This window comes from Scleropages formosus, chromosome 2, assembly GCF_900964775.1.
Source record: "Scleropages formosus chromosome 2, fSclFor1.1, whole genome shotgun sequence".
In the NCBI taxonomy this organism is placed as follows: domain Eukaryota; kingdom Metazoa; phylum Chordata; class Actinopteri; order Osteoglossiformes; family Osteoglossidae; genus Scleropages; species Scleropages formosus.
In genome coordinates this window covers 7496491-7509791 of record NC_041807.1, presented here as the reverse complement: position 1 = coordinate 7509791, position 13301 = coordinate 7496491, and the positions used below count along the sequence as shown (strand labels likewise).

The window sequence follows — 13301 nt, the reverse complement described above, 5'->3', positions numbered from 1 at the left end:
ACAGAAATTGAGTTTGATTATACAGTAACCAACGATTCTCCCATCACGACGTGCCTAAGCCACTGAGACAGCCTGCGCTCCCTCCAGGGTCTACATGGAGGTGGTGAGTCTACTGGACCTGGTATACTCACAACAGGGGGGCTCCTGGAAATCCAGGAATGGAGGAGGAGCACCTGACACTGTTTGCCACACCAGTGATCTCATCCACCAATGCCCAGAGTTCCCCAAAAGGTATGGGGTGGGAAATATGAATACGTATGGAGGGAGGTAATGTACCTGGGGAAAGACAGAAGTAGTGGGGGGGGGGGGACCCTAACATCCCCCTCAAATTTGATTGCATTTTTTTCATGCAGCTCTAGATGATGAATCCAGAAGGATTTTTCTGGAATGCATCACCTTCGTAAGACAGGGCAACACTGCATACATTTCATGATCAATGGCAGCCAATGAGTTTTTGCAGGACAAGTCCACTACTTGGCAATCATGGGCAATCACAGCTCAGTGACAGGCATGTGGCAGTATGAGACAGGTCCTGCTTCTCACACACAACTTTAGTGAAACAGTGCTATTTAAAAAACAAAAAAACACAAGAATAGTTTACAAGAACATTACCAAAAACATTCAGCCTGATAGCATGCTATGTATGAGGTGTGGGTATGTGTTCTAATGTGCCACACTAACAATCTACAATGCTCAATTTTTTTAGAGCCTGTAAAAAGCATTGAGAATGGTGTCTCTCAATATTTATCCATTTGAAAAAACATCAATGAATATGTAATGCATAAATCACTTTTATTTCACTTATTTATATTACTTATGGGGGGTGCAGTGGCGCAGTGGGTTGGACCACAGTCCCGCTGTCCGGTGGGTCTGGGGTTCGAGTCCCACTTGGGGTGCCTTGTGACGGACTGGCGTCCCGTCCTGGGTGTGTCCCCTCCCCCTCCGGCCTTCCGCCCTATGTTACCGGGTTGGCTCCGGTTCCCCGTGACCCTGTATGGGACAAGCGGTTCTGAAAATGTGTGTGTGTATATTACTTATATCACTTATTTATATTAAAATGGACATTTTCTTACACTTACCTGATGCCTTTCTCTAAAGCAACTTGCCATGTTATCACCAATTATCATTAGCTTTGCATTTTTTTTTACTACAGCAATTCAAGGTAAGCACCTTGCTCAGAGGTAGTATATCAGCCAGATGGATTTGAACCTGGAACACGTGAGTTCAAAGCCAACAAGCCCTAACCCACATTCCATGCAAACCTCCCATCCTAAATGTTTCGGATTTTACTTCATTGCATATCTGTGACAACTTGTAATCTCCTTCATCTATACAGATTTGTATATTTTACAGTTCAAGTTTGAGCATCTTGCTCAAGGCTGGGCCCCTCATAAGCCTGGAGGTGACTAACCCTCATCCTTCACAACCACACCATCTGGTGCTCTTAATATTCTAGTCGAAACTTTGAGTACACTTTCTGCAATGTAGAATTTGTTCACAAGGCATTCAGGAAATGAGACGCTGTGTCAAATGGGTACAGATAGTCCTAGAGGTATAGAACACCTGTGTGTTGAGTTGCGTTCACTTTTCTGCCCAGATCGTACCATAAAGGAATCACGCATTTCACTAGTGTTGTATTACAGCAAATACTGTGTGAGCAGAATTAAACAAGCAGCTAACAGACATTGGAAAGTCACATGCACCGATTTAGGCCATTCTAGTGTGTGCGTGTTGGAGAATTCATTATTGTGTCCTCTGCTATATTTACCATGTTTTCATAATGTCTCACTCAGAACTGCTGAATCTTTGTCCACATTTAAAAAGGGTCTTAAAACTCATCTCTTCCAGACTCACTTCACCCATGACCTCTTAATTTCATGTAAGGGATAAATGTTCATGCAGTATAACTTTAAGATCATGCCCAGATCAATTCTTTATGCAGCTACTCCTGTATTATAATGTACATGTTTAAATGCATGTCAAAAATAAAAATTACTAGAAAGGTGATCAGGAATCATTGATATTCTGATAGTTTTATGCAGCTACTCATGTGATGAACATTGGTTCACATGGTGGAAAGAAACTTAACTGTACTTAAAAATCACATCTGCAACTATGTCTCCCTTTCTGCTAATGTAATGTACACATTGTATTTTCTATGAGATGTAAGTCACTTTGGAGAGAAGCATCAGCTAAATGAATAAATATAAATGTAAATGTAATGTCATTTGAACTCCACTAAATCTTACTCATATGCTGTCACTTTTGTCTGCCTTGGAAATTTCTGGAATACCAAGCTTCTCTTTGGATGGTCTTATTTTATCGTCTCAAATAGATTAGGAGGGGAGTGTATAAGCTTGGCAGTGAGACTGTGGCTGTGCAGCTGTCTGCAATGGCTAACATACATTATGGGGGGGGGGGCTCCATCCAGAACTGTGATAAACCACTTTATTTACGTCTCCAAAAGAGCTCACAATTGTCCAAGAAGATCAATTCAAACAAGTGTGTTAAAAGGAGACTCATTACCATACAAGGTCTTGGCGCAAACTCTTGTGGTTAATGCCACACCCCAGCTGGACCCAGGTGTGTCTCGGTCAATGTGGTGAGCAGTGAGATAAGTGCACCGCAGTTAAGGATCCCAATCCAACAAAAATTTTCTAATATGGCACTTTATTTACAGCACATTTGACTGCTTTCTAAGTATTGTGGGTTAATGATATCCCTAGTTGACAACACATTTATTTGTTTAGCAAACACTTTTCTCCAAAGTGACTTCCAGTGAGCTCTATGTAGAGTTACCAGCCCACACATCTTATTTACCAAGGTGACTTACACTGCTAGATATACTACTTAGAATGGGTCACTCATCCATACATCAGTAGAACACACACACACTCTTGTCACTCACACACAACAGGTGAATCTAAACAGCATGTCTTTGGACTGTGGGAGGAAACCCACACAGACACAGGGAGAACATATGAACTCCACACAGACTGTGCAAAAATCAAACCCATGTCCTCTGGCATCACCCAAGTGTCACAAGACAGCAGCACTACTCACTGCGCCACCATGCCACCTACACTTATGTATGTCCCTTTGTGTAAAGACAAAACATCATAAGTTACAAAAATTCATCTTCAGTTTAATTTTTGCAGTTTTAATGGTTTCTTTTCCAGTGTCTTGAAAGTAAATAAAAATAAATACACTTATGTTACAAAGCATATCCAGTGTGTATGTTCATAAAAAAAAAAAAAAAAAAAAAACAGCTTTAAGAGAAAAGCAGCTGAAAGATGTGGTCACTTGAGGTGGTGACTGAGGGGGGGGTCTTCTCAGTTGTTTGACATGGGACGGTAGCGGTCATACATTGCTTGTCACCAACATCCCATCTGCGCTATGATTCATTCTTGTAGGTTTTACGTCAGCGAGTTTCTTACAGAAGTAGTCCTTGGCGTAAAATCGCTCTTTAACAAATGCGGAGTCTTCGAGACTGTACTGTGGGCGCTATACCACAGAAAAAGATTTTCAAAAGTACACCCCAGTACTCTAGGGCATGCCGTCACCATAGCAACAGTTTTGATTATAAAACTTTGAGAACATTCTTTAATAGCATGTTTAGTGCAAAACCTTGGTAGCCGCTTCCTTTTATGGCAACGTTAAAATGATCTACATGAGCGAGACCAAATTTATTCTCAGATATCTGACACCGTAAGAGAGTGAACACTCGCAGGATGGGTGTAAATGCGGAGACTGGTGCTATAGAAGGGGGCCTCGCTGTGCTCCTCGGTGGAGTTATGGCTCCCGACGCCTGAGAGTAGTTCCAGCTGTCATTTCACTGTACTGTAAGGCATTTGGTGGTGGGTGAGCGCTCCTCAAGAAGCAGCTGAGCTCGTGTCGGCCACCTTGCTCCGAACCAAGGGCTTCTGCAAGGATCCTGCAATGCGAACACCTTGCTACTGCGACACCATCCACTGCAACATGGTTTCGTTGCTGCCAGCAGTATCTGTTCCATGCCTTTGTTCCCCATAAGACTTCATATCAAAGGCTCAGAGGAGGCTTGGTGCTGATGGGTGCCAAATAAAACTGAATGGATTGCTCACTTGGTACCAAACCATTTGGGTTTCTACTACACCCGGTGTCCATGAAGCATCTTCTGCTTCTGTAAATGGCAGACCTTTGGGGTTTACTTTGGGGGATATCGTAACACTGCGTGGTGACCCTCCCCTCGAACTCCTGCTTCTGGGTCTAAGGCAGACGTGTGAGGTGGGAATGCTTAGAAGAAGGCATCACGGTACATCACTGATTGAACTGTTTTTCAGCTTTCTGAAATAATGCTTCAAATTTACCCCCAAAACATTTTTTCTAAGGCAAAAGCAAATGCTTTTTTTGATGTAAACAAACCATATGGCACAATCACACTGACACACTGTGTAATACACAGCTGGAAGAAAAAGTGTAAAATTAACCTCCAGAGCAGAACATTTCACCTTGAGATGTAAAAAAAATAGTTGCAATTTACACATGAGAATTTATCCCCCCATTCTTTTCAACAAAGGTGACAAAATACAAAATATCACATTCAAAATGTATCTACAGATTAGTTTCACTCAAAGGTCATTAATTTTAGACTGTTCTTCTTGGAAGGAAGACTGACCGGAACATGGTTTTGTGGTGCAGTGACTTCATCCCTGCCCAGAGAATGGATTCATAGGAGATTCTGCATTGTGCACGAGGTCAGGACCAAGCACTGACATGATGCGGACCCCTCCCACAGTGGCAGTAGCAACTGCACTTGTGTCTGATTTTAGTTCGCAATAACACAAATGAGCAAAAATGACCAATGGTGGCAAACATGGCCCCCTAGTGACAGTTTCCTGTACCACAGAGTTCCATACAGTCTGGAGTTTAAGAAGCCACATGCTCAGGGTGGAGTCCCTGTCCCCTTCTGGTGGCCGTGTGGTCACATTCATTCCTTTTTTCTCTGGCAGGCAGAAGTGTGCGTTAATACTGTACTCCACAGGAGCCAAAGAGCTGGTGGGCTGTAAGCTTTCGACGGTGGGTCTGCGTGGGAATTCTGACATCCCCACCAGCAAGAGGCAGTCTCCACAGGCATCCTGAGAGTCAGATCGAGGTTTCGTTACTGCCACTGCACGGGAAGAGAAGAAGCGGATGCATGAGGGATCAGGTAGAGGTCTCCCCACATACATACACACGCGCACACAGATACTGCACTTTCCTTGAGTCCTACGGAAGAAAATGAGCCATTCACCGAGCAGGAAAACCGATGAGACCAAGCGCTACATCACACGTGTTCAACATCAGTGACATTGAAAGGTGATGTTTGGGGCTGTGAATTGATCGTTCTTTTATCTCCACAGCACATGTAGTATCACACACACACACACACACACACACACATTTTCAGAACCGCTTGTCCCATACGGGGTCACGGGGAACCGGAGCCTACCCGGTAACACAGGGCGTAAGGCCAGAGGGGGAGGGGACACACCCAGGACGGGACGCCAGTCCGTCGCAAGGCACCCCAAGCGGGACTCGAACCCCAGACCCACGGGAGAGCAGGACTGCGGTCCAACCCACTGCGCCACCGCACCCCTCCATGTAGTATCATCAATGGTTATAATCTTTTTTGAGATATGACTTAGTTTTTCCTTTCTATTCAGTGTCCTGTGGCGTGTCCGTGTACACGTGTGCTCACGTGTGTTGACAGTGCGGCTCGTGTGGTCACTCACTCAGAGTCCGTGTCGTCATCGCCATTGACTAAGCCCCGCCGCAGGCTCATGGCAACCCCGTTGGGCTGCTCTCTGGGTGTTGGCGAGAGCCGATGTGGCGGCTTGATGACTACGCCGTTGTTCCCATGGGCCGGCCGAATGCCTTCATTGGACCCTAGAGATGATGCCCTGGTGATGGTAGGTGGGTTGTAGTCTGACAGCTTCTCCCGCAAGCGATTCTTCATATTCTTGTCTGTCAGCGGAAGTGGGTATGTGATCTTGTTCTTTAGAATCCCTGGGAATTTACAAACTTCACATTACTATCGATGGTAAGCAGTGGGTCAACAGCTCATTTTAGGTAATAATCATGTTAGTCTTTGTTGATTGCTTTTCCAAGTTTTGACAAATTATTTTATTTACATTTATTACATTTATTTATTTAGGAGACGCTCTTCTCCAAAGCGACTTCAGATAAACTATGTAGTGTTATCAGCCCACACACCTTATTCACCAAGGTGACTTACACTGCTAGATACACTACTTACACTGGGTCACTCATCTATACATCAACGGAACACACTCTCTCTGTCACTCACACACAACAGGTGAATCTGAACAGCATGTCTTTGGACTGTGGGAGGAAACCCAGACAGACACAGGGAGAACATGCAGACTCCACACAGACTGAACAGGGATTGAACCCATGTCCTCTCGCACCACTCAGGTGCCGTGAGACAGCAGCGCTACTTCAATTGACTACATGACTTGTGGAATTCTGAAGTCCTTCTCAGCTTCCTATGATCTTCTCAGCCCTGATAGCTTTTTTTTTTTTGGAACGCAGGCAATGCAGTGGGTTTCATCCAGAGTTGGTAGCACCCCTCACCTTTCCTTTGCTCAGCCTTGTGGTTGCTGTTGAGCTGGCTGGGTGGGCTCACTTCCTTGCCCGACAGCTCCTTATCCTCAGGAAGGTCCTTGATGTGGTTCAGCTTGTTCTCTGGGTGAAGCTCCACGTCGACCTTGGTTTCCACCCGCAGTTTCTCCACTCTGCTCAGATCCTCGCTGTCACTGGCTGTCATTCCATCTGTCGGCCAGTAAGGCTTCACGTGATTGGACAACGTATCCACTGTAGCACATGGACACGAGGAAACCGTTTGAGTGAGACCACGTGAGAGTGCGCTGATGGACATCCCTGGCTTGAAGCTGAGTTAGAAACCAAGTCAAGCTAGATGTTGTGATGACATTGAGATTACTGAGCTTAAGCATGTATTGAGTATGTGTATATATGTATTGAAAACTCTAAAATGCACATGAATTACATGGGTGGGGGGTGTACTGAGGGGAGAACTGCACTGGGGATGGGCCATACACTTGTATATTTACATTTACTCACTTAGCAGATGCTTTTCTCCGAAGTGATGTACAACGATTATTAACAAGGGTTTAGCAGACACCCTTACCCAAGGTGACTTATTCCATACAGACTGAGCTGGATTTGAACCTAGGTCTAGACAGCACAAGATGCCTGGATGTAATGAGTAGAAGTGAGAAGGCTTTTCATTTGAGTGGCATTAAATGAAGGACTGCCAAACAAAGATTGTTAGTGAGGTATGAGGACTAGGTTTGGGATTTGGGATTTTGATTCCTGATTTGGTTTCAGAGTCGTGTCTACCCCGATACCTTTTGGGGTGCTGTGCAGAGGCTGGCGCTCGTTGTTCTTGGGTGTGCTTGGGTTCCATTTGCCTTTGATGTCCACTTCATCCTCCTCGCTGTCTGAGGAGTGTGAGGAGGCGTAGGAGCTGCTGTGCTCGTCAAGTGAGAGCTCGCTGTCCGAATCTGAGTCTATCCAGATATGAAATTGAGTCAGACATGTTGCAAAATGGGAAACAAAAAAAACTGACCACCTGTCCACAACTCCGGCCCTGCCTGCACTGTACCATCTCCTTTGGTGCCATTCCCCTGGAAAATGGAGGTCTCCCCGTCAGCGTGTCCAACTTTGGCCGTGCCTGATGAACCACTAGGCTTAAGTCCTGAGTCGTCCCTGTGATTGAAGTTTGGGTGGGGTAAGAATAGGAAATAAAATGAAAGGGGGCCATGAGCTGTGTGAGGCCTCAGCTGACCGCATACTGAGAAACGTTCCTTTTCTTCAGTGAATAAGATGACACCTCACCATAGTTGTTTCATGTCTGGCTTTGGGCCTCGGACACAGAGGCCCAACCTTTTCTTATTTAGTGGGTTGGGGACATGCGGCGGGGGCCCTACAGAGGCTGGACCATAGCCAGTGCTCCCTGAGGTGAACTACAATATATCTTTGTCAGCAAGATCTTTCTTCTAACATCCACAGTAGTCTCACCAATGCTACAGCATGTTTATGCATCTGCGTACATGCCCATGCATGAGTGCGCACCTCAGACCCTCAAAAAGAGGCCCCCTGAGGGAGGCAGTGAAGAGCAGCGGGCTACTGTTAACTGGGCAAAGCATCAGGCTTGTTTTAGTATTACCTTGCACAGTGAATATATGTGAGCATTAATTTGGAATAAGCAGCAAAATGTATGGTACAATTAAATTGGCAACAACAGCATCCCTACATTTGCATTAGCTTGGCACGATCAACAGTGGCCTTAGGGGACTGCAAACACTCGAAAGCCTGGCTGGGCATAGAACAGCAGTGCTGAGTACCTGAAAACGTGAGTAAGGTAGCTGCGGTGGCTGTGGGCTGACCTGACGCTGGTCTCCATGGAGACGGTGGACTCCCCAATGGGTGTGCGGTACAGGGCTCCGTCCTCGGTGTATGTGTTGTTACAGTTCAGAGATCGCTGCAGGTGGGAGGATGAGGAGAGCAGTTAGTACCATGTCTTTTATTGCACCATCTGTATACCTGGATTTGTTACATTGCTTCCTAAGGTGCCCAATAAAAGCAGTTCTAAAGAGCTAAAGAGTTTAAATCAGTGCTATGTGGAACCCATCTTCATCCCCACTAACCCTGAGCCCACCTTGCTGCTTATCCTTGACTCATTATTTCAAAAGTAATGAGCACATGCACTACAGTACAAAAAAATCTCTCAGCTATCAAAGTGGCCCAAATTTCATCACTGCGTACGACTATATACAGACTGTAAACCCAGTATAACGTGGATGCTGGGGTTAAGATATCAGAATCAGAATCAGAATCAGAACGAGCCAAGTATGTTCACACATACAAGGAATTTGTCTTGGTGACAGGAACTTCCACAGCACAGACAGAATGACAGTGGCGAGATAGATGAGAAGATAGAGTATGTGAATAAGGGATGAAAAATATATAAAAATATACAGTACCCAATATTATATACAAAAATAGTCACTAGTTACAAATGCAAGGGAGTGTGAGAAGAGATATGATGTGATAAAAAGTTATAAATGTAAATATAAACAGCATTATGTATTGCACTGGTTTACTCTCTAGGGGAGAGATTTAGGTGTTCATGAGGTAGATGGCCTGAGGAAAGAAACTTTTCTTATTTGGCCCTGCTATAAAGGAGCCCACTTTATACTGCACTTATTCATTCGTACTGGAATTACACACACCCATAGCCAACAGGGGCCCATCCTTGACCACGTTATGAATAAGCTCATGTTACATCGAGCTACGTAATATTGGGTCAGCAGTGTTATCTCAGAAATAAACTGATGACAACATGGGTAACTGAATGGACAATGTCATGTGGACTGAATAAATACACAGTATGTATGGTTTATTGATGATGACAGACTTATTGGTGATGGCGCGGACTGATTTTCAGAAATTTAGCTGATGAGAGGTTGGATGTTTTATTTATTGCCATTATTGGTTTAATGTTTGTTGGTGCTGTGGGTTTTATACTCTGACAAATGCAAGTGACAATTTGGTTTTTAAATTTTAGTATGTTCTTTTTTAGTTAGAGGCTGGACTTTGTTCAAAACCCTTTGTTCAATATGGCTTCTTGTAAGTGTATGTTGTTTCGGATTCAGTCATTATTTGTATTGTGATGTATAGGAAGTGTCTGATTTTTTTTTAGTATGCTGTGTTTGCTGTATTATAGATACTATATTGATGTCAGTAAAGTTTGGAGAAAAAAACAGAATGGACAAAAACCCCTATCCTAACTGTGATATACCACACCCCATGACAGCAGCATGAAGCCAGGTTACTTACAGTCAACAGAGTGGCACGGGTTGCACTCGACTCATCTGGAAGTGGTTTCTTGCCCATGAAGACATTCTTCAGATTCTTTCTCACATCTTTATTGAATACACAGTGCAAGAAGAAAACGAATATGCCCTAAAAGGAGATGGAGAGCATGCATGTGAGACAAGGGCTGTATTCAGCTTCACGCACTCATTCCATTACGAGGATCAGGCGTTCCAGCGGCCTCTTCCTGTGTACCTCCTGGTACAGCAATATCAGCATCATATGGAATCCCTCCACCTGAGCAAGACAGTACTTGGAAACTGGACAAGAACTTCAACACTGGTCATTACATTAAAGCTGCATATGTAATACCTGATTCAGCGTATAAAGCAATTAGTGTTGTATCCAACATGATGACATTACAACCCCACAACATCACACCATAGACACATTCATCAGGAATTTGCCCGGGAGGGCTCACTCACCTGCAGACAGCTGAACACAGCAAAGAGATAGTGGAAGGTCATGACATCACTATTGACCGCCATCAGGCCCAGTAGCCAGGTGGCACTGATAAGCAGCAGCAGCAAGAAGGCAGTGCGCAGAGCTGATCTACAGGGATAGGTAGGGGGTAAATGAGTGTAAATGAACACAAATCCTGAGTTCCCTGAGGAACCATAGCATTACAAGAGGCCTTCTTTCCACACATCCTTCAACGCTCACCATGTTCACCGTTTGATGGGAAGAGATCATTGTTTAAGACTCACATGACTCCTGATTTCTCAAACATTCGCTGTCTTCGTCCACACGAGGCCTTGGCAGCCAACACAAACACCACAATGTTGACCTTTGGGAGAGGAGAGAAAAACTCTCAAAAAAACACACAAATGCATTCAAACCATTCACTTCAACCTATGATATGTTGCTGTTGAAAATAACAGGTTCAGGCTGCATAAAGATCTAGACACAGTTTTTGTCTTTTTTTTTTACTCTCCATACCAAGGAGACAGCACGGGGCAAAGTAAAGCACAGACATTTACATTACAATCAGCTGATGCTTTTCTCAAAAGTAACAAATGTTAATCTAGCAACAACTATTTATATAGGTGAGCAATTTTTACTGGAGCAAATTAAGGTAAATACCGTCTTTAAGGGTACTACAATTAGAGGTGGGATTTGAACTTGTAACCTTTGGGTCCAAAGGTAACAGCTATAACCACTACACTACCAGCTGCAGGAAGTAAAGTGTGAAGTTCATATGAGCTTACCAGAACTACAACAGAAATGGGCCCAGCAAAGCTCCAGATGAGGGTGTCGTGGACAGACAGCCAACAAAAGTCTGGGTTTCCGTAGCCTTGCGGGTCAAGGCCAACAGCCAGACCTGAGAGTAGACCCAAAAAAGTATGAATGGCTCTGCACCAAGGGCAGAACTGCACTACCAAAGAGCTCACTGGCTTTTATGCCAGCAGTGAGTTGTAAGGAAAATCCAAGTGATTCCTTTTAGTTTGTGAGTTGGTGTCCATCCCTCCACATGCCAGCTTCCTCATGCCAAGTTTGGAACCTGAAATCTTATGAGTCTGAATTGTGGCAACTGGCATCTCAGATCATCTAGAGAAGCCATCTGGAGAGAACTTTTCACAAAGAGAGAAAATGCCTAATTTCAACGGAACTACATGGCAGCTGCAGCAGCAACTCTTACCAGTAATTATAGCAGGGATGCCCCAGCCGATTGCATAGTAGAAACGCATTTGGCCGTGGTCGATGTTGCGCATCTCGGTTAGCATGCGGTAGATGTGCAGGCCCTCCACAAACATCCATGCAAAGGTACACATGTAGAAGTAGTGCAGAAGGATGGCAATCACGGTGCACAAGAACTAGGGGAGAGACAGATTTCAGAAAAGGGTAGGGTTAGAGGTCAGAAGAACCATTAACCTTGATCAACATGTAACACTAAGCTGCAAAACAGTTAATTCTGCTTTCCCAACTATACAGAGCTCTTGAGATTGAAGGCAGAAAACATGTACATTGTACTGTATCTATGACAATAAACTTGAAACTTGAAAATCCTGATGAAGACGTTACGGGGAATTTCTATCTTGGGGTTCCTTAAGCCTGCTGTAATGGACTGAGGATGTTAATATGCAGATGTGCTCTATGAGAACCAGCGGTGGATTTGGATCATTCTGGTTGGCCATGGTGAGAACACAGATGGACCAGAGCACGGCCCATCTCCCGACTGCTGGTATGTGCCTGAGAACAGCTAATTAGCAGCATTTCTACTACTTTCAGTTCTTCCTGTGTATGGAGGCAGTGCCTGTCAGAGCCTGATCCCTACCTGAGGAGGTGAGGAGCTCATCTTGCGCTGTGGGCCATGGCAGATCCACAAACGCCATAACAGGGTCTCAGCTGAGCTGCGTGCCGCAGACACGAGGACCCAACAGGCAATAAATCACCACAACATGGTGAATTCCCCCTTTCTGTGTGGGTGGTTTGGTAGGTGGGTCACACTGTATGTTCTCAGGTGAGTGTGTGAGGCACCCAGCAGGGTTTGGAAGGAGGAAAAAAAAAATCACACACCCATTCCCCTCTCTCACAAGCAGCCATTGTGAAGTTTAAGCATTCCTGAAATTATGATCTGTGAACCTACAGCAAGGAAGAAGCCACGACTATCACAACCTGGCACCTTCTCAAAGACAATGGTCCAGAGTAGCATAGGGTGTTTGCACTGAGATTCCTCATCGGAGGCGTACCAACCTACCAGTGAATTGCAGCAACATTCAGCAAGGCTCAAAAAGGAGTATTCTCAACATGTATACGATTACAAACACATATTTGGATGTGTGCCTGTATTTGGCAACAAGCTCATCTTGGATGTTTAATGCGCTTTCTGTAGCTTATGTTAAGCATGGGTCCTGAAAATGCCATAATGCCCGTTGCGAGCTGGAGAGAAGATACGCCATCTGACAAACAAAAGACAAACCTAATGCCTTGGCAGACGCCTTTACTGTGAGCTAATCTCCTGTCATCGCCAATGTTTGGGAGTGCTCGGGGCGAACAAAGTCGACGTCTCTTCCCAGCTCCGCCCAACCCCTTGCTTTCAACCAGGCAGACATACCTACATGGGCTCTGTACCCATAAATCCCAGCTCTAATCACCCTGCCTGCCATAGTTCTGCCAAGCCACAGGCAACAGAATTCTTCACATCGGCCCCTCTTCTGCCCTGTCATTGTGTTGTACCCCTTGAAGCAGTGCCTCTCTTGTATCATGATCAAAAATACACTATTAATTGTCAAATGTTGAGCCAGTGTGATCAATGTGGTTCTGATGTGTGGTGTTTTTCAGATCTGCCTTCTTATTTCACCAATGTTGTCCGACTCCTAACGCAGCCCCAGACGCCCATCTCCCACTTAATCCCCTCAGTTTGT

General features: G+C 44.8%; 1 protein-coding gene across 1 annotated transcript in view; it reads right to left on the bottom strand.

Annotated features, from left to right (window-relative positions):
* Window positions 1-3159: 3159 nt before the first annotated feature.
* LOC108939247 (cadherin EGF LAG seven-pass G-type receptor 1-like) overlaps window positions 3160-13301 on the bottom strand; it is a 69021-nt gene continuing 58879 nt past the window's right edge. Inside the window, exons 25-35 of the mRNA XM_029249958.1 lie at window positions 11576-11750; window positions 11145-11257; window positions 10644-10723; window positions 10362-10488; window positions 9901-10026; window positions 8406-8542; window positions 7664-7767; window positions 7407-7568; window positions 6613-6852; window positions 5751-6024; window positions 3160-5146 (exon numbers count right to left, since the gene is read on the bottom strand). Coding sequence (XP_029105791.1) covers window positions 5122-5146; window positions 5751-6024; window positions 6613-6852; window positions 7407-7568; window positions 7664-7767; window positions 8406-8542; window positions 9901-10026; window positions 10362-10488; window positions 10644-10723; window positions 11145-11257; window positions 11576-11750 — 1563 coding nt within the window. The 3' untranslated portion in view covers window positions 3160-5121. The remainder of the gene's footprint in view (window positions 5147-5750; window positions 6025-6612; window positions 6853-7406; window positions 7569-7663; window positions 7768-8405; window positions 8543-9900; window positions 10027-10361; window positions 10489-10643; window positions 10724-11144; window positions 11258-11575; window positions 11751-13301) is intronic.